The sequence below is a fragment of the Cajanus cajan genome, chromosome 9 (assembly GCF_000230855.2).
Source record: "Cajanus cajan strain Asha chromosome 9, NIPB_CcT2T_4, whole genome shotgun sequence".
Classification (NCBI taxonomy): Eukaryota; Viridiplantae; Streptophyta; class Magnoliopsida; order Fabales; family Fabaceae; genus Cajanus; species Cajanus cajan.
In genome coordinates this window covers 44,947,920-44,968,050 of record NC_138525.1, presented here as the reverse complement: position 1 = coordinate 44,968,050, position 20,131 = coordinate 44,947,920, and the positions used below count along the sequence as shown (strand labels likewise).

The window sequence follows — 20,131 nt, the reverse complement described above, 5'->3', positions numbered from 1 at the left end:
GGATGTGCAGTCATTCACAGGTTCCTGTGCCCCAACTTGCATTGCATTGTTGGTACCCTTGGGGAATTTCTGACTCCTTGGGGTATAGACACAAAGATGCTCTTTCTGATGTGAGCGGTGCCTTATGATTGGCTGACGTCCTTTCGACGTTGGTGGAGTATCCCGGTTATCCTTGTTCGGGTAACTCTTTTTGATTTTCTGATTTTTCGCTGCCTCTGTGTAGGCTGTTATCCGCTGGGGATTCTGGATGTTGATTTTTTTTTACTGGCCTCTTCTGTTAGGCAGATAGTCTTGATGTTCGATGTTTTGGCGGGATGCCAAATTCCGCTTGGGGAATTTTATTAATCTTTTTGATTTTTCTCCTTCTGCAGGGATGCCTCTTGAGTAGGCGACTGGGGATTTGGGGATTTTATGTATCCCAGAGTATTATTTAGGAAGCCTCTACAGGCTTAGCCTCACTCGACACTTGAGTTGGAGAGCTATCTTCACTGAGGAAGTTTAAGTCCTTTGACTTGGATATTCTGCTTGGGTGATCGTGCGTCCATTGGGAATGTCGTCGATCTTGCTTTGATAGCTCTTGCTGGGGATTTTGAGTCCGTGAGCGTGAGTTGAGGTTTCTCTGGGGAGTATTATTTCTGCGAGCCTCTCCAGGCTCAATTATTCTTTGATGTGGGGGATGAGGAGTATTGTTTCGGCAAGCCTCTCCAGGCTCAGTTATTCTGTGCAAACTGATTGTTGGATTTTCTGTATCCTTGCCTTTTTTATTTTTTGGCTTTTTCTGTATTTTGCCTTTTTTTTATGTTTTTTGGCTTTTGCTGTACAGAATTTAAATTGCTAGAGAAAAAGTGGCAAATTTCATTAAAAATGAATTTATACAAGAAAAATTTGGGAAATGGGGCTAAGCCCAACCAAACTAGTACATGAAAAAGCAATAAAACAGAAGCCAGTCTTCACTCCTCTGCTGGCGGGTCCTGTGGCGAGTCCGGGAAGCGGCGATGCATCCAGACGGAGAGGTTGTCGAACCCCTGCACCAAGGTATCTAGTCGAGCATCGGTACTCTGCTGCCATGTACCGACACTATGCTGAAAAGCATCGAATCGCGTGTCGATGCTCTGCTGAAAAGCATCGAATCGCGTGTCAATGCTCTGCTGCAGTGTGTCGAAGCGGGTGTCAAAGTATCCCCTGTCCGACCGTGACGTGCTAGCCTCTGGCTGCGGGGTGTCGCCTCCCTCAAAGTCGAGGTTGTTGAGGAGGTCGTCGAAGGTCTCGAGGCCATCTACTCGCACAAACCCCCCTCCTGGCGATCTAGCGATGATCTTCATGTTAATCAGGGTGGAGGCACCAATCAACTTTGGCGCCAACGCCCCTGGCTCTGCACCATCGGGACATCCCCATGTCTCCGCCAGCTGTGAAAGGAGTGGGGCAACCAAGATGTACCCCTGTCTGGACTCTCCTCCCTCTCGTACCCCAAACTTCTTCACGTGCTCAAGGAAGAAATATCCAGGATTGGCCTTCCGGCCGGTGGCCATGCAATATAAGGCCAGCAGATCCGGTCGTGTAATCGACTCCTGACTCTTGGACCTGCCATGAATAGTACTGGTGAGGATCTTGTGACAGATCCTAAGAGCAGTCGGGAGCCGGGAGCCCTTCACCCCTGAATGATAATCCCGTCGACCAGTGAGCAAACTCCACATCTCAACCGGAGTCCACTGATCAGGCCACTCGCATATGGCATCTCGGAATGCCAGCTGATCAGTGCGGCTGAAAAACCCTGCCTGGACGTTGAACTCGTCCAACGTCAGCGTGCGGTATCCTTCATTCATCCAGAAATCCACCGCGCAAACATCCTCCCCATAGCTGTTAGTCGACTCCGTGACGCCGACTGTAGCCAAGAACTCCTTCGTGGCCGTCAAATATAGCTGGGATGGTGGATTAAGGACAAATCCCCATCCTATGGCGTCGAAGTAGTTCCTGACATCATTCTCCAAGCCCACTGCTTGGAGAAGCTCAAAATCGAGCACTCTTGACGGCTCGATGGTGAACGTCTCTATAAGCTGTAGCCGGTCCCGGTGTCGATCTGTCATTACACGTCTGGCTGGGGCTCTCTGCCTTTTGCGAGAAGATTCTGCCATTTCTGATAATCTCTCTAGGAATGCACTCACAAGCAAGGAATGTGGAGAATGAAGAGAGGTATGCAAAATGAGGGAGGGGAAGTCTTTATTTATAGGCAAAATTCCGCCAATACGGCCCGTATTGGATTCAATACGGCCGTATTGGCCTTTCCGTTGATGTACAAAGTTTACAATCAATACGGATCGTATTGGATTCAATACGACCGTATTGGGGTTTAGTACGGGCGTACTGGGTTTTAATACGCCCGTATTGGAGTTGAAACGTTATCCTTAACGTTAACTCCAATACGACCGTATTAATACCAATACGGGCGTATTGGATTTTTCTGATTTATGATGATTTTTTTTTTTTTTTTTTTTTTTTTTTTTTTAGATAAACAGAGAATAAGTGATCTTCTAGTACACCTATCATCTGTATGCATGTATGCAAATGAGATGCACCTAATTCTATTTGATTCAGTTTTTCAAAAGAATTAATCGATGCGTTCTTTGTTTGGATCTTGCCATTCCTCCAGACAGACTGTGCTTTGCCGATTTCTGTAACCGAGGAACGATGCGTATTTGATTTTTGGTGTTATCAACCAAATGATTCTCCCTTCCTTTAGAAGATGTGTCAACCCTCCTATTGACCACTATATCTCCATGTTTCCACTAGATTATTCAAAAATCGTTGGGGACAAGAGAGAAAAGAAGGAAAAGGTATATTTTTCAAAAGTTTGTGTTTTAGAGGGGATTGTTTTATTTTTGAAAAATGGATTTTGTAAGAATGGCTGGCCAATGGCAGGCTTATTGTGTTTAGGTTTGTTCGATTAAACATTTATGAAGTTAAGCACATCTTCGTTATTAATGATTGTGCTTTGACAACTTGGATAGCTTTTCTTGAGCTCCTTGTCGAATTCAATTGATGGTACCATCACGGATTTATTTTGTTCCCTTTTTTTGACGGCCCTAACTTTTGCCTAAAACACCCATTTATGATGTCTTAGCGGGCTTTTGTTTTTGTTCATTATTTTGTAACCCTAATTTTTGCCTAGGTCACCCTTTTGTGGGATTCCTAGCGGGTCTTTTGCTCTTATCTTGTGCAGTCCCCTTTTGGGTTTCCTGCCGAGCTTATTATCTTTAGGATTTCTTTATCCATGATGGCATTTATTGATGCCAAGAAAAGGTGCTCCAAATTGACACACACACTTCCACATAAAAATGATGTGGGTTTATTATTATTAAGATGATTTTAACCTCATTCATGTTTATTCAAACAGGGTTAAAATAATGTGGTCTAGAATTTTATTGCAAGCGAGAAAAGAAGCAATAAAGAATTAATGAAGAATGATTTTATTATAATCGCAGCGGAAACATGTGCCCTATCGAGGCTCGGGGGTCGGGCTGTCCCCGAGGAGTGATCTCTAATAGTCACTGAGTCTATACATCCCTATCGGAAGGAGAAAAACATTTGACGACGACGACCGGCCTTGACGCTTGTGAACCGGCCTTCCTAAAGATCTGGCTTAAAGAACGTCGAGAAGGATCTTGATTCCTCTTCGTTCTTTGATCTTTGTTAGGGTTGTATCCTAACCCTTGTTTCCCGGATTTATCCTTGATAATGGGTAGCTCCGGGATTCTTTGGGAGTCCTTGCCTAATCCTTGTCCTGGCAAGTATCCGTTCTTGGTGAGCATGGAGGCTACCTTCTTCATTTCTCGGGGAAACGTTTCGACATTGGCGATTTCCAATGCTTGGAAGGCGGTTTCTAAAGCTTCCTCTGCTGCATCCACATAAAGTATGTTGGATGGCTTGCTGATGAGTATGTCATCTTTAGCTTGTTCGGTCACCAGTTTGTCACCTACTATGAACTTGACTTTCTGGTGGAGCGTAGAAGGAATAGCTTTCGCATCATGAATCCAAGGTCGGCCGAGGAGACAGCTGTATGCGGGAGTGATATCCATCACTTGAAATTTGACGTTGAAGATAGTGGGTCCAATTTGGATTGGAAGATTGATTTCTCCCACTACTTCTCTTTTAGAACCGTCGAAAGCTCGAACGATCATGTTGCTCGGGCGCGTTTGGACTCCCTTGATTGCCAATTGCTTTGAGCGTTCTTTTTGGCATCACTTTCAAGGAAGATCCATTACCTACCAAGACTTTAACGATGTGCTACTCCTTGCACTTTGTAGAGATGTGCAAGGGCTTGTTGTGGTTTGATCCCTCGGCGGGGATTTCTTCATCGATGAAGGTGAGGTGATCATTAGCCTTGATGTGACTAACAATCCCCTCAAACTCGTCTTGGGAGATAGTGTGCGACACGTATGCCTCGTTCAAGACTTTCGACAGAGCTTGCCGATGCGGTTTGGAACTTAGGATCAACGACAACAGCGTAATCTTTGCTGGCGTCCTATGAAGTTGATCCACGATGGAGTACTCGCTCTGTCGGATAAACTTTAACAGCTCGTCTGTCTCCTCCTCGGATTCTTTTTTCTCGGTTTTCTTTTCTTCTTTTTCTTTATTCTTGGGGGCTTTATCATGAAGATCTTCGGGAGTGTAGATCCTGCCACTCCTAGTCATGCCCCCAAGTCCAGCGATGTTGGAGATATCGCTGTCGGCAGAAGAGTGGATGTCGTATATCCACGGCACAGCCTTATTTGATTCGTAGGGGAAAGGTCTTGGAGCGGTGATCCTTAATGGTGTCGGACCTTCCCCTTTATTCGTCTTGATTACCAACAACGAAGTTGATGTGCGCTCGCTTGGCGCGGTTGTTGGCTTACACTTGATGACGAACGGCGTGCGATCCATTTTTGAACATACGCATCGATTTAATCCTTTCTTTTTATTTATGTTTATTACTGAATTACTAGGAGGGATGTATGAAATGAATGATTCTTAGATCCCTCCATGATCTATATGCATGAGATGATGATGTTGAACATGCATGCATTGTGTTTATTGAACTAAGCATTATCATGTTTTTAGGATTTTCCTAAGATGATGCATGATATTGCTTGGTTTGGGTAAATACATATTTTTCTTTTGAATATTTTGTATCTTTTTTTGTATTTTTTGGGTGAAAAGGGAAACTACCTATATGAATGCAATGAAGGTAGATGTTAACACCATGTACTAGAAGATCCTTATTTCTATTTATTCTTATTTTAATAGAATAGGAATGTTGTTTGTTTAAAGAATGCAAATGTATGCTCATACAATGTCACATAACGAATGCACAAACAATTCACTCATCCACGAACAGTCACGAGCGAATCACGAGGTAGGGGTATCCTGCAGAAAAGTGCATATTCAAGGTGGTTCTAACTGTTCTCACCGGTCTGAGGCCCCCAAGGTGCCCCCATTATAGGGACCCAATTCCTCTTGTCGTAAGCCGATGGAAAGCTCCAACGCACTGTCGGACTAGAGTTCATGGTTATCACCTTGAGTGATGCTTTCCGACAACGGTCTCATAGGCTCCTATAAACCCATCAACCGGCCGTACTAACATCCACTCCCTATGGATTACCACTCATGCCCCCGGGTATAGAGGGAACTGTTGTGTGCAAAGGTTTGTGTACAGTTTGTATTTCAAACAATTGCGGAAATTTAAACAAACAACAGTTATTAAAGCCATATAATAAATCATGTTATCATACAAGCAAGGGGTAATAAAGTAATTTTAACTATTATTTGTTAAAAATAGTCTGTCACTAAATGGGACTGACTCTCGAAGCTTCCCCAGTGAAGTCGCCATCTGTCGCCACCGGCCCGAATCCCAAGCGGGACCCTCCATGGTTTAGTGGTTTTCGCAAAAGGAGGGTTCGTGGAGTCGCCACCAATGTTTTACTCAAAACATTGGAAAAAGGGATAAGGCAATTGATTTAAAAATCAACTTTGGCCACTACAACCAGAGTTGGGTAAGGGAGTCGGTTACGCGTGGGGAAGGTGTTAGCACCCCACGGCGCCCCTTTCGGGTTCCCTATAACAGATTATTTTTAAAAGAACAGTATAAAATTACTGTATTACCCCTATTTATTCTAAGCAATTATAAATTGACTATCTACATGATGATAGTTTAAATATGCACACAGAAAGCAGTAAAAGGAAGGATTGAAGGGAAACCTCTTGAAGCGTGCTTTTATATTGCAAAGAACTGGGAAGCGTTTTGGCGTTCCCTCGCTCTACAAGCCCGCTCCTCGCTCTCCTAGAACAAAATTTTAACTAAGGGAATCAAAAAGATTTCCCCTCGACTAGGTTCGATCCTCAAGCAAAATGGCTCGGGGCTCAAGAACTTCGTCGGATCGACTCCCAGAGAGTTTTCTAGGGCAGAACACTGCTCAAAAACCCCAGAATACTCAAGGAGGGAGTCAAAACTGAGTGAAAAAGTGTGGAATGACGTCCAATTGACGTCATATTTATAGGGAATAGGCGCAGTACGGCCTACAGGGCCAATACGGCCGTATTGAAATTTTTGAACTTCAATACGGTCGTATTGGAGTTCAATACGGTCGTATTGAAAGTCAGAAATTTCAATACGCCCGTATTGAGTTCGCAGCGGTCGTATTGAAGTGTCAATACGGTTGTACTGACTTCAGTACGGCCGTATTGAAGCTTCAATACGGCCGTATTAAGTTCAGTACGGCCGTATTGGGCTTTTTCCCTCCACTTCCTTATTTTTAGCTATTCTAAGACCTCTAGACCTACAGAGAACCCTCCTAGGGCCTTCGAGGAGTCCTTCTGGCTGATTATCTTTCAGTCTTCGAGAGTCTTCAAGCTTTATTTCCGACCCGGACAATTTTAGGGGTCTACATGGAAATCCGGAGGATTTCCCTTCGACTCAGTTCGAGACTCAAGCAAAAAGCTCAGAACTCGAGAACTTTGTCGGATCAACTCTCCGAGTGATTTCTAGGCAGAGCACTGCTCAAAAAAACCCAGAATACTCAAGAAGAGGGTTAAAACTCAGTGTAAAAGTGTGGAATGACGTCCAAATGACGTCCTATTTATAGGGAACAGGCGCAATACGGGCCCTGGAGTCAATACGGCCCGTATTGAAGTTTTGAACTACAATACGGCCGTATTGAAGTTCAAAAAAACTCAATACGGCTGTATTGAGTTCAGTGCGGCCGTAGTGAAGTTCAGAAACTTCAATCCGGCCGTATTGAGTTCAGTGCGGCCGTATTGTAGTTCAAAATGTTCAATACGGCCGTACTGAACTTTTGGGAGGCCGTATTGGGCTTCATTCCCTCCACTTCCTTATTTTGAGCTTATTACAAGACCTCTAGACCTATAGAGAATCCTCCTAGGGCCTTCCATGAGTCCTTCTGGCTGACTTTCCTTCAGTCCTCAAGAGTCTTCAAACTTTATTTCCGACCCGGACAATTTTAGGGGTCTACAGCTGCCCCCCCTTTACTTAGTCAAGCGGCTTTTTAGTGTACCGGCTGACAAGTAAAGGAGTTGACCCAATTGTCCGGGTGATGTGCCAACCTTCTGACTTGTAGCGTCTTCCGGTGGAAAATTGTTGAGTAGCCTCTCTAGGTTGTGGCATACCTCGGCGCTTCTGACAACCTCGGTAGCTGAGTTTACCCTCTCCAGGGTCAACTTCACTCGACGCCCGAGCCGGAAGTTGAACACCAACGTGCCTCTGACGACGCTGATGGTTGAGTACTGTCTCTCCAGACCTTGAGTACCGTCTCTCCAGACTTTGAGTACCGTCTCTCCAGACTTTGAGTACTGTCTCTCCAGACTCTGAATACCGTCTCTCCAGACTCTGAGTACCGTCTCTCCAGACTCTGAGTACCGTCTCTCCAGACTCTGAGTACCGTCTCTCCAGACTCTGAGTACCGTCTCTCCAGACTCTGAGTACCGTCTCTCCAGACTCTGAGTACCGTCTCTCCAGACTCTGAGTACCGTCTCTCCAGACTCTGAGTACCGTCTCTCCAGACTCTGAGTACCGTCTCTCCAGACTCTGAGTACCGTCTCTCCAGACTCTGAGTACCGTCTCTCCAGACTTTGCTTCGGTTGTCTCTGACGACCTAGGCAACTGAGTTTGCCCTTTCCAGGGTCTGCGTCCGTGTCTTCTGATCACTTCGGCAATGCGAGTTTACCCTCTCCAGGGATCTGAGATGATTTTTTGTCTCCACAGTCCACTATGCTGCTTCGATGTTTTTTCTGATTTTGTGCCACTGAGGGCTGGATAACGCAGGGATCCGTCTAGGGGATGTGCAGTCATTCATAGGTTCTTGTGCCCCAACTTGCATTTGCATAGTTGGTACCCATGGGGAATTTCTGACTCCTTGGGGTGTAGACACAGATGCTCTTCTTGAATTGAGCGATGCCTTATGTTTGGCTGACGTCCTTTGACGTTGGTGGAGTATCCCGGTTATCCTTATTCGGGTATCTCTTTTGGATTTTCTGATTTTTGCTGCCTCTGTGTAGGCTGTTATCCGCTGGGGATTCTGGATGTTGATTTTGATTGGCCTCTTCTGTTAGGTAGATCATCTTGATGCTTGACGTTTGGCTGAGAGCCGAATTCCACTTGGGGAATGGTTTATTGATCTTTTGTGATTTTGCTTTTTTGAAAGGGTGCCTCTTGGTAGGCGACAGGGGATTTGAAGTTCTTATGTATCCCAGAGTATTATTTAGAAAGCCTCTTCAGGCTTAGCTTCACTGCTTGAGTTGGAAAGCTATCTCCCACTGAGGAAGTTTAAATCCTTTCGACTTGGATATTCTGTTTGGATGATCAGACCTCCTTTGGGGAATCTTGCTGATCGTATTCTGATAGCTTTCACTGGGGAATTTGGCCCGTGAGTGCAAGCTTGAAATATCTCTGGGGAGTATTATTTCGGCGAGCCTCTCCAGGCTCAATTATTTTGATGAGGGAGTATTATTTCGGCAAGCCTCTCCAGGCTCAGTTATTCTGAGAGAGTATTATTTCGGCAAGCCTCTCCAGGCTCAATTATTCTGTGGGAGTATTATTTCGGCAAGCCTCTCCAGGCTCAATTATTCTGTATGAGTATTATTTCGGCAAGCCTCTCCAGGCTCAGTTATTCTGAGAGAGTATTATTTCGGCGAGCCTCTCCAGGCTCAGTTATTCTGTACGAGTATTATTTCGGCAAGCCTCTCCAGGCTCAATTATTCTGTACGAGTATTATTTCGGCAAGCCTCTCCAGGCTCAATTATTCTGTACGAGTATTATTTCGGCAAGCCTCTCCAGGCTCAATTATTCTGTACGAGTATTATTTCGGCAAGCCTCTCCAGGCTCAGTTATTTTGTACAATTTGTTGGGTTTTCTGTATTTCGCCTTTTTTTGTTGATTTTTGGCTTTTTCTGTATTTTTGCCTTTTTTGTCGATTTTTCGACTTTTTCTGTTGACCGCTGCCATACACAAGCAATTTTTCCTATTTTTCTATTTTATGCAATTGCCTCATGAAGAGGTCTTTGAAAATTTCTTTGTGGCTAATACGGCCATATCCATTTCAGTACGCCCGTATTGAGTTGAAAATTTGTTCATAACCCTATTTTTAGTACGGGTGTACTGAACATGATACGGGCGCATTTGTTTTTTCTGAAGTTTGATTTTTTTTTTTTTTTTGAATAAACAGAGAATAAGTGATCTTCCATTACACCTATCATCTGTATGCATGTATGCGGTATGATGCACCTAATTCTATTTGATTTATCTTTCAAAAGAATTAACCGATGCGTTTTTGTTTGGATCTTGCCATTCCTCCAGATGGGCTGTGTGCTGCCGATTTCTGTAACCGAGGAATGATGCGTGTTATATTGAGATTTGGTGTCATCAACCAAATGATCCTTCCCTTCCTTTAAAAGATATGTCAACCCTCCTATTGACCACTATATCTCCATGTTTCCACTAGATTATCCTAAAATCGCTTGGGACAAGAGAGAAAAGAAAGGAAAGGTATATTTTTTCGAAAGTTTGTGTTTTAGAGGGGATTTATTTTTATTTTGAAAAATGGTTTTTGTAAGAATGGCTGGCCAAGGTAGGCTTATTGTGTTTAGGCTTGTTTGTTTAAACATTCATGAAGTTAATCAAATCTTGTTTATTGACGTTGTGATTTTGACAACTTAGATAACTTCCCTTGAACCTTTCTTTTTGAATTCGGTTCATGGTACCATCATGGATTTATTTTCGTTTTTTGATTGTCCTTATTTTTGCCTAAAACACCCTTTTGTGGCGTCTTAGCGGACTTTTGTTTTTGTTCATTTTTGCAACCCTAACTTTTGCCTAGGTCACCCTTTCGTGGGATTCCTAGCGGGTCTTTTGCTCTTATTTTTGCGCAGCCCCCTTTTTGGGTTTCCTGCCGAGCTTTCTTTTATTTTAAAAGATTTCTTTTTATCCATGATGGCACTTGTCGAGGCCAAGGAAAGGTGCTCTAAGTTGTCACGCACACTTCCACATAAAAATGATGTGGGTTTATTGTTATTAAGACAATTTTAACCTCATTCATGCTTATTCAAACAGGGTTAAAATAATGTGGTCTAGAGATTTATTGCAAGCAAGAAAAGAAGCAATAAGAAAGAATAAAGAATGATTTTATTATAATCATAATGGAAACATGTGCCCTATCGAGGCTCGGGGGTCGGGCTGTCCCCGGGGAGTAATCTCTAATAGTCATCAGGTCTATACATCCCTATCAGAAGGAGAAGAACACTTGATGACGACGACCGGCCTTGACGCTTGTGAATCGGCCTTCCTAAAGATCTGGCTTAAAGAACGTCGAGAAGGATCTTGGTTCCTCTTCGTCCTTTGATCTTTATTAGGGTTGTATCCTAACCCTTGTTTCCCCGGATTATCCTTGATAACGGGTAGCTCGGGAATTCCTTGGGAATCCTTGCCAAGTCCTTGTCCAGGCAAGTATCCATTCTTGGTGAGCATATGGGCTACCTTCTTCATTTCTCGGGGAAACGTTTCAACATTGGCAATTTCCAATGCTTGGAAGGCGGTTTCTAGAGCTTCCTCCGCTGCATCCACGTAAGGTATGGCGGATGGCTTGCTGATGAGTATGTCATCTTCAGCTTGTACAGTCACCAGTTTGTCACCCACTATGAACTTGACTTTCTGGTGGAGCGTAGAAGGAATAGCTCTTGCATCATGAATCCAAGGTCGGCCGAGGAGACAGCTGTATGCAGGAGTAATGTCCATCACTTGGAATTCGACATTAAAGATAGTGGGTCCAATTTGGATTGGAAGATTGATCTCTCCCACCACTTCTCTTTTAGAACCGTCGAAGGCTCGAACGATCATGTTGCTCGGGCGCATTTGGACTCCCTTGATTGACACTTGATCAAGCGTTCTTTTGGGCATCACATTCAAGGAAGATCCATTGTCTACCAAGACTTTAGCGATGTGATACTCCTTGCACTTTACAGAGATGTGCAAGGGCTTGTTGTGGTTCGGTCCCTCAGCGGGGATTTCTTCATCGGTGAAAGTGAGGTGATCATTAGCCGTGATGTGACTAACAATCCCCTCAAACTTGTCTTGGGAGATAGTGTGCGACACGTATGCCTCGTTCAAGACTTTCAACAGAGCTTGTCGATGCGGTTCGGAGCATAGGATCAACGACAACAGAGTAATCTTTGCTGGCGTCTTATGAAGTTGATCCACGATGGAGTACTCGCTCTATCGGATAAACTTTAACAGCTCGTCTGTCTCCTCCTCGGATTCTTTATTTTCCTCGGTTTTTTCTTCTTTTTCTTTCCCTTTATTCTTGGGAGCTTTATCATGAAGATCTTCGGGAGTGTAGATCCTGCCACTCCTAGTCATGCCCCCAAGTCCAGCGATGTTAGAGATATCGCTGTCGGCAGAAAAATGGATGTCGTATATCCATGGCACAGCCTTATTTGATTCGTAGGGAAAAGGCCTTGGAGTAGTGATCCTTAACGGTGTCGGACCTTCCCCTTTGTTTGTCTTGATTACCAACAACGGAGTTGACGTGTGTTCGCTTGACGCGGTTGTTGGCTTGCATTTAATAACGAACGGCGTGCGATCCATTCTTTGAACATACGCATCGCTTAATCCTTTTTTTTTATTACTATTATTAATGAATTACTAGGAGGGATGTATGAAATGCAAACCTAGATCCCTCCATGATCTTTAATAAGAATGCATGATATGAGATGATGGCGATGAATATGCATGCATTGTGTTTATTCAACTAAGCATTATCATGTTTTTAGGATGTCCCTAAGATGATGCATGATATTGCTTGGTTTGGATAAATAACCCTTTTTTCCTTTTTTTTGGGTATTTTGTTTTTTGTATTTTTTTGGGTGAAAAGGGAAACTACCTACATGAATGTGATGATGGTAGATGTTAACACCATGTAACAGAAGATTCTTATTCCCATTTATTCTTATTTAAAAAGGAATGTTGTATGTTTAAAGAATGCAATGTATGCTCAAACAATGTCACATAAACAATGCACAAACAATTCACTCATCCACGAACAGTCACGAGCGAATCACGAGGTAGGGGTATCCTGCAGAAAAGTGCATATTCAAGGAGGTTCTAACTGTTCTCACTGGTCTGAGGCCCCCAAGGTGCCCCCATTATAGGGACCCAATTCCTCTCGTCGTAAGTCGATGGAAAGTTCCAACGCACTGTCGGACTTGAGTTCATGGTTATCACCTTGAGTGATGCTTTCCGACAACGGTCTACGGGCACCTATAGACCCATTCGACAACCGGCCGTACTAACATCCACTCCCTATGGCTTTCCACTCATGCCCCCGGGTATAGAGGGAACTGTTGTGTGCAAAGGTTTGTGTGCAGTTTTTATTTCAAACAATTGCAAAAATTTAAACATACAACAGTTATTAAAGCCAAATAGATAAAACGTGTTATCATACAAGTAAGGGGTAATGAAGTAATTTTAAACTATTATTTTGAAAAGAATCCATCACTAAATGGGACTGACTCTTGAGGCTTCCCCAGTGGAGTCGCCATCTGTCGCCACCGGCCCGAAACGGGCTTTCGGCATTCGCGATGGATGGTTGGACTCTTTTATTTGTTTAAAAATATGGATTGCTAGAATGACTTATTCTCAAACTGAGACCTTGTCAAACGAGCAATTTTATTAAAAGGCTCACCAATCCATGTTAATCCTAAGCGGGACCCTCCATGGATTAGCGGTTTTCATAAAAAGGAAGGGTTCATGGAGTCGCCACCAATGTTTTACTCAAAACATTGGAAAAAGAAGTTTAAGGCAATCGATTCAAAAATCGACTTCGGCCATGACAACCAGAGTCGGGTAAGGGAGTCGGTTACGCGTGGGGAAGGTGTTAACACCCCACAGCGCCCCTTTCGGGTTCCCTATGACAGATTATTTCTAAAAATAATAGTGCGAAATTACTAAATTACCCCTATTTATTCTAAACAATTATTTATTCTAAACAATTATAACTTAACTATCTACATGATGACAGTTAAATATACACACAGAAAGCAGTAAAAGGAAGGTCTTAAGAAGAAACCTTTGAAGCGTGCTTTTATATTCAAGTAAAACTGGGAAGCTTTTTGGCGTTCCCTCGCTCTACAAGCCCGCTCGCTCCCTCCTAGAAAATTTTAACTATGGAAATCCGGAGGATTTCCCTTCGACTCAGTTCGAGACTCAAGCAAAAAGCTCAGAACTCGAGAACTTTGTCGGATCAACTCTCCGAGTGATTTCTAGGCAGAGCACTGCTCAAAAAAACCCAGAATACTCAAGAAGAGGGTTAAAACTCAGTGTAAAAGTGTGGAATGACGTCCAAATGACGTCCTATTTATAGGGAACAGGCGCAATACGGGCCCTGGAGTCAATACGGCCCGTATTGAAGTTTTGAACTACAATACGGCCGTATTGAATTCAGTACGGCCGTATTGAAGTTCAAAAAAACTCAATACGGCCGTATTGAGTTCAGTGCGGCCGTAGTGAAGTTCAGAAACTTCAATCCGGTCGTATTGAGTTCAGTGCGGCCGTATTGTAGTTCAAAATGTTCAATACGGCCGTACTGAACTTTTGGGAGGCCGTATTGGGCTTCATTCCCTCCACTTCCTTATTTTGAGCTTATTACAAGACCTCTAGACCTATAGAGAATCCTCCTAGGGCCTTCCATGAGTCCTTCTGGCTGACTTTCCTTCAGTCCTCAAGAGTCTTCAAGCTTTATTTCCGACCCGGACAATTTTAGGGGTCTACAGGGTTTATTTGGGCCTTGGGCTTGAGATCGGTTATGACCTGTTCAGATAGGAGACCTTTGTCTTGGCTGATGTCATGCAGTGCATATCCGATATCAATCTTCGCTATGATGCCGAGTTCGAGTTCGGCTTAGCAGTACGGATAGTACACTTATGATAACATTATTGATATATAAATCCTTTGAATTAATTATCTAAGCAATTAATTAGAGTTTAGATTAATTCATGTGAATGAATATTATTTCTTTTAGCTAGAATGTGCTTCTAAATAAATTTCTAATTGTCTTGTTTAAACATAAGTAATAAATCAATAAGGATCGGTTTTACAAGTTGGACAAGAAAAAATCACAATTCACCTCTCATATTTGTGACTTTCAAACCACTTTAATAATATCTAACAAAAACACTTAAAATAAATGGATTATGTTAACAAATTCCACAAAAGTTTGCCTCCCACCCACACAATATAAAACAAAACAGTAACATGTCTTAATAAGAGTGAAGAGGAATCACTCCCCGTGAAAAAAAAAAAAAAAAAAAAGTCGTTACCATGTCCAATTAAAACCGTGAGCAAGAGAACCATCATCACAATGGTGTACATAGAGGGAGGGGTTGTGCTATGAGAACCACACAAGAATCATTGTACTGTCAAATTAATGTCTCAAGAGTGGGTCACCTTCTATATCCTAGTTGGTGTTGCAACATGTTATAGTTCATCCTAAAGACCCAAACAAACAACTACCAACAACACCATCCAAAAATCATAAACAAATATGAGCCTCAAGACTCTTCAAAGGGGAGGAAATAAAAGCACACGACAGAACAACGTGACACATGATGCGAGTAGGCCAAGTGGAATCACAATCAACATGCTGTACCAATAGTAGTACCCTTCCTTTCTCATTTAATTATATCAATAAAATGACTACATGTTACTAAAAGTTCTTGAGTCAACTATAACACCTTTGATTTTGAGGCAATTAAGAAAAAAAAAATTACCAAGAGCTATTATACGTAAAGCCCTGTTTACAACTTTACATTTATTGCTAGCATCGTTGATAAAAATAAAAATTAGGCCCAAAATACTATGTTTTGGCAAAGACTAAAAATAGAAGCCATTTCCCATTTCCCCAATTGGGTAGTCTTGTTTGGAATTTGGCAACAATATCATCAAACTTACCTAGATATTTTGCAGTGTAATTCATGTGGATAACCCGGCCGCGAAGGCCACTCCGGTGGATGGTAACCAGGCAGACCCGGATATAAACTGGGCCACCGTGAACCGATTTGCCTCGACCCTCGACGTGATGACCCGGTACCCAGGCCATTTGACCCGTTGGCCCACGGCTGCTCCCGGCCCATAATTCATGTACTCTCCATAATACAATGTGTCCAAAGCAAAGTCTCCATTCCACTCCAACCAACCACGAGGACTTATGTGGTCACCCATGTAGGATAACAAGTATACGGTTCTAGAGTACATTTTCCATGGACGACCCAAATAGGTGGGGATGCTGCCCTTAACCGGGGCAAGATCCGGGGCGGGTAGGATCCGACAATTGTGGATGGATATACCCGTATTCTGATTTGGGTCTTTCCTATTTTGGGCCGTGATTGTGTTCTTCTGTTGGGCCATGGGCTTACGTGAATAAATGTTGCACTTTTGGAAAACCACGGCAGCATTGCCGAATATGAAGTCCACAGTGCCATAAATGTCACATTCACGGAAAAATTGACGGTTAGAGTGCACATAGCAAGTGTCTTGGTAACCCACAATGTTGCACCGGTACACCACGGCGTGGTCAGCTCCGACGCGGAGGGCCACGGCTTGGTGTTTTGACGGTCCAGCATAGTTCTCGAAGGTGATGTCTCGTGCAATGAATCCAGCACCACTAGCAGCTGTGTAATAAGAATGGTGTCAAAGAAAAATATTGTAATAAGAACAATTAACAATTAAATTGGAATAAATCAAAGGGACTAAAATTATTTTATTGAATACGATTGATCACATGAAATTGTTGATGATTTTGTCTTGAAACGCGTGACTAGGCAACGACCAATAATTTAATTTTGTTAATTTAATTAGCAGGAAGTCATTAATGTTTGGGTGTATTTTATTCCACGTTCAATATGGTCCATATAGGGGGGATAATGTCCACCAACGTATAGTACATGTGTTAATGATAATTATGAAAATGGTATGATGACAATAAAGTCAAGAAGTGAATGATCATTTGTTATGACAAAGGCAATAGAACGCGTAAGGTTTGTGCAATTGCACGCTTTAATTAATGTTTTGAGATAAGAAAGACTGTTTACTCTTGAGCCTGTAGGTTTCTTTAAACTCCATCAACCAACTAACGCTTGTCTTATCACTTGAATATATTTTATGGATCTAACTAACTAGTGCTCGCACTCGCACAATTAAAAATATATAGAAAGTTTTTATTAAAATCTAAAATAATTTTTCATTGAAAATTCTCTACTTTCGATTTTTTAACAAGTGCACTAGGCCATGGACGCAGTACTGGTTAGCATTTTCCATATTTCATTTCAAACATTAATAAAATAGCTTGGAAGTTAGTTAGTGCAGTGGTCTCATTTAGATGTGACATGAAGTGTAGTGCATCTTCATTAAAACAATTAGAAAATTCAAAATTCCACCAATCTTTTAGGTTAATTGTGAGGCATTTCACTTTGTGGGCGAAATTCAGCAAGAAAAAAATAGTTTTGATTTCGAAAGTGGAGTGTAAAAAAAATGGACTTACGTGCAAAACGTGTTCTACGGGCACCATGATGCATGCATTAATGAAACACATATCACGATCAATATGCTATTTTCATTTCTAAAAATTACAGCGAGTCGCGTATTTTCTTTTATCGTGAATACAAAAATGGTGCCGGTGAGGGTAATTTCGTCCAAATGGACATTGACTTAGACATGGAATAGACATGTGAGTAGACAGCTAGGAATGTAAACATTAACAACTAGAACGACATGGGCCACGTGTAGCTTGCGTCGTTCAATTATCATCATGCATGTTTACTGGTTCACATTTTTGCACCCCTGACTTTTCGGAAAATGTTAAAATAACAAAAGATAAGCAAATTTTGTATAATTAAACAAAGGAAAAGCACACACATTAATTAACCAGCAATCGGATGAAAAAGGAACGTACCAAACGAAGCAGTGTGGAAAGTGGTCATGCCATCTATCACATTCTTTTTCCCTGTAATTACAGTTTTGCCCTTCCCGTCCCCTATGAACATCACATTCGTTTTCTTTCTCCCCACCTTTAAATTATTCTCCTCATACCTGAAAATTCCATCACATATGCCATAGCTTTTATCCATTACAATCATGCACCAGCATAAAACACGAATATTTTTTAATCACATGAACCAGCTTCTTTATTAACAGCAATGGATCACCATCATAATCTGATATGTTTCCTTTACCGGGGTCAAAAATATTTTTTTAATGCCAAAATAAATTGACGGGGATGGAGGCGTAAACATTGTTGGAAATTATGACAGAAAAACAAAATCCATCATCAATGATATCTTCACATCATTACACTAGCGACGAGCACATACATGCATGAATAACTTTTTCTAACAATAGTAACTCATCACCGACCGTGTTACCTTTTTTTCGGTACATATCATATCACCTTCAATTATGAAAACAGTTAAATAAAAACAAGAAAATATTATTAAAAAAAAGTGCAACGTTCGTTATCTCGAAATGCGTACACTTTTCACAGAGATAGAAAGCAGACATATTTTACTTACGTTATCTAAAAAAAAATAATTATATTCAGAAACTATTAATTTAATTACCTTCCTGCCCTCACATAAATGATGAACCTGCGAGTACCATGATCTGGTGCTTTCTTAATTGCCTCAGCAATTGTCTTCACTGTTCCGTCGCCATTCTTAGACACCGTTATATCTGCCTGAATCGCCGTCACAGGTAAACTCAGCAGTCTCCTATCTAGTTTATTCAACCATCTCGGGAATTTCTCCGTGATAACGCCGTTAACACTATCTTCTTCTCTTTCCATTAATCTTCTCCTATTCTGTATCGGCACCCCCGAGAAATCGCCACTTCCACTCGCCGAAAATATCGCGAGACAATTGCTCACGAGTTCGGACAAGTCCTTCAAGTTATTAGCCATCTGCCCCTTCACACTCCCGCTCGTGTCGTCGAACCCCTCCGCACACGTGTCCTGATTAGTGAGCGCGGCGCTCAGCCACGTCATCACATCTTCGGTAGAACCAGCAGCAGCGGGTCTGATCTCGCCGCTGCTGGGCACCATCGAAGACGAGAGGACGGAGTCGAGGGACCGCGTAAGTGCGTCCATCGACTCCTCCAATAGCTCGAGACAATCGTCGTATGCCGCGCGAACCTTGGGTTCCGTGGCGGCGAAGGAGAGTCCGCTGGAGGCGAAGAACGCCCGGCTTACATGGCGCAGGGTCATGTTGAATGAGATGTGGACGAGGTCTTGTTCCGTGGCAGTGGTGGAGCCAGGGAAGTCAAGGAGGGAGTTGATGCATAGAGTTGGGAAACGTGTCTTGCTGCATGTTCGGGAAATTGCCTGCAATAAGGAAAATTATATCAACCCATTAGTTCTTGTAAGAGATATACTTCTCTTCACAAATTCATATTCAAAGTCGAATTTTATCTTAATCTTTAATTAAAAAATATAAATATTAAACCACTTAAATTAATTACCTTTAATTGACTATTATGATAGTTACAACCCACAATGAATAAAAAAAATTTGATAATTAATGTACAGTATTACTTTTTTTTTTTTTTTCATACATGTTGAACGTCATTTTGTTGAATTTGACAATCCAGCAAAATCCGTGTTCAACATGATGAATTGGTGAATTAAAAATGTCATGAATTGAAAAATGTTGAGAAGCATATAAAATCGGGCCTTGCCTGTGTGGGTTTACGGGCGAGGTTCGGCCCATTTTGGTTGCCGGAGGCGTGGGAGCGGACTACGGTGACGATGGCGGCGGATACGGCGGCAGCGACGATTAAGACAACGGCGAGGAGAGAGAGCATTATGAGCTTTTTATTGGAGGAAGAAGAGGTGGAGGCTGATTTGGTGAGAGGAGTGGTGGAGCGGCGAGAGGAGCCACCTGGGTCGGAGGGTCCCAATTTGCCATATTCCATGTTGCGTTGTGAGGGAAAGGGAGTGTCGATCGAGGTAGTTTCTGGTTTTCGTTGAAGTGGGAGGGTGCGGCTTTTATAAATGGCGGTGCTAGCAAGATTGAATTAATTGGTTTTGGGAGTGTAGTGAGTGTTAATATTAGTGACACTGTTAATGTGAAAAATGGAAGGTTGGTGTGAAGTCGACGTCGTAGGAATTAGCTGGCTGCTACTTCCAACGTTGCCCACTGGATGAGGATATATGGTTTAGTGAGTTTTCTTAAGGCTTTTTCCCTACCTATTGCATGTCTCGTCCTTAATCTATTTTATATTATATATTATTGATGTATGCTTGTTGTTGGTTCGTGGTGTGTTGGAATTGTTTTACGTCAATGAGTCAAGTCATTAATTGAACTAAAAAAATGTTTGTCAGTGTTAATTTAGTTAATCAAATATACATTTATCAATGAAAACTATTGGCTTAAGTGATTGGACAATCATCGTTTGTTTATAAAGATTAATATTTTTCTCTTGACTTGTATATAAAGTTATGGTTAAAGATATTATTTTATTTGTATAGTAGTTAATCTGAAGACAATGAGTTATATATTCTTATGTAATAAAAAAAATGTTAATAAAACACCAACAATCATTAGAGGT

At 42.2% G+C, this 20,131-nt stretch overlaps 1 protein-coding gene across 3 annotated transcripts; it reads right to left on the bottom strand.

Moving 5' to 3' along the window:
- Positions 1-15,174: 15,174 nt before the first annotated feature.
- Positions 15,175-19,737, bottom strand: LOC109800615 (putative pectinesterase/pectinesterase inhibitor 61). 3 transcript variants are annotated; one of them, XM_020361402.3, is made up of 4 exons: positions 19,259-19,731; positions 18,148-18,905; positions 17,484-17,620; positions 15,175-16,203 (listed from the first exon to the last, which is right to left on the bottom strand). In XM_020361402.3, the coding sequence occupies exons 1-4, from the start codon at positions 19,493-19,495 to the stop codon at positions 15,506-15,508; spliced, it is 1,830 nt and encodes a 609-aa protein (XP_020216991.1). In that variant the 5' UTR covers positions 19,496-19,731; the 3' UTR covers positions 15,175-15,505. The 3 variants fall into 3 exon arrangements, with proteins under 3 accessions (XP_020216991.1, XP_082919389.1, XP_082919390.1); XM_083063263.1 differs by lacking the exon at positions 15,175-16,203 and adding an exon at positions 17,125-17,371 and having other exon boundaries at positions 19,259-19,737; XM_083063264.1 differs by lacking the exon at positions 15,175-16,203 and adding an exon at positions 17,125-17,375 and having other exon boundaries at positions 19,259-19,736.
- Positions 19,738-20,131: the final 394 nt, after the last annotated feature.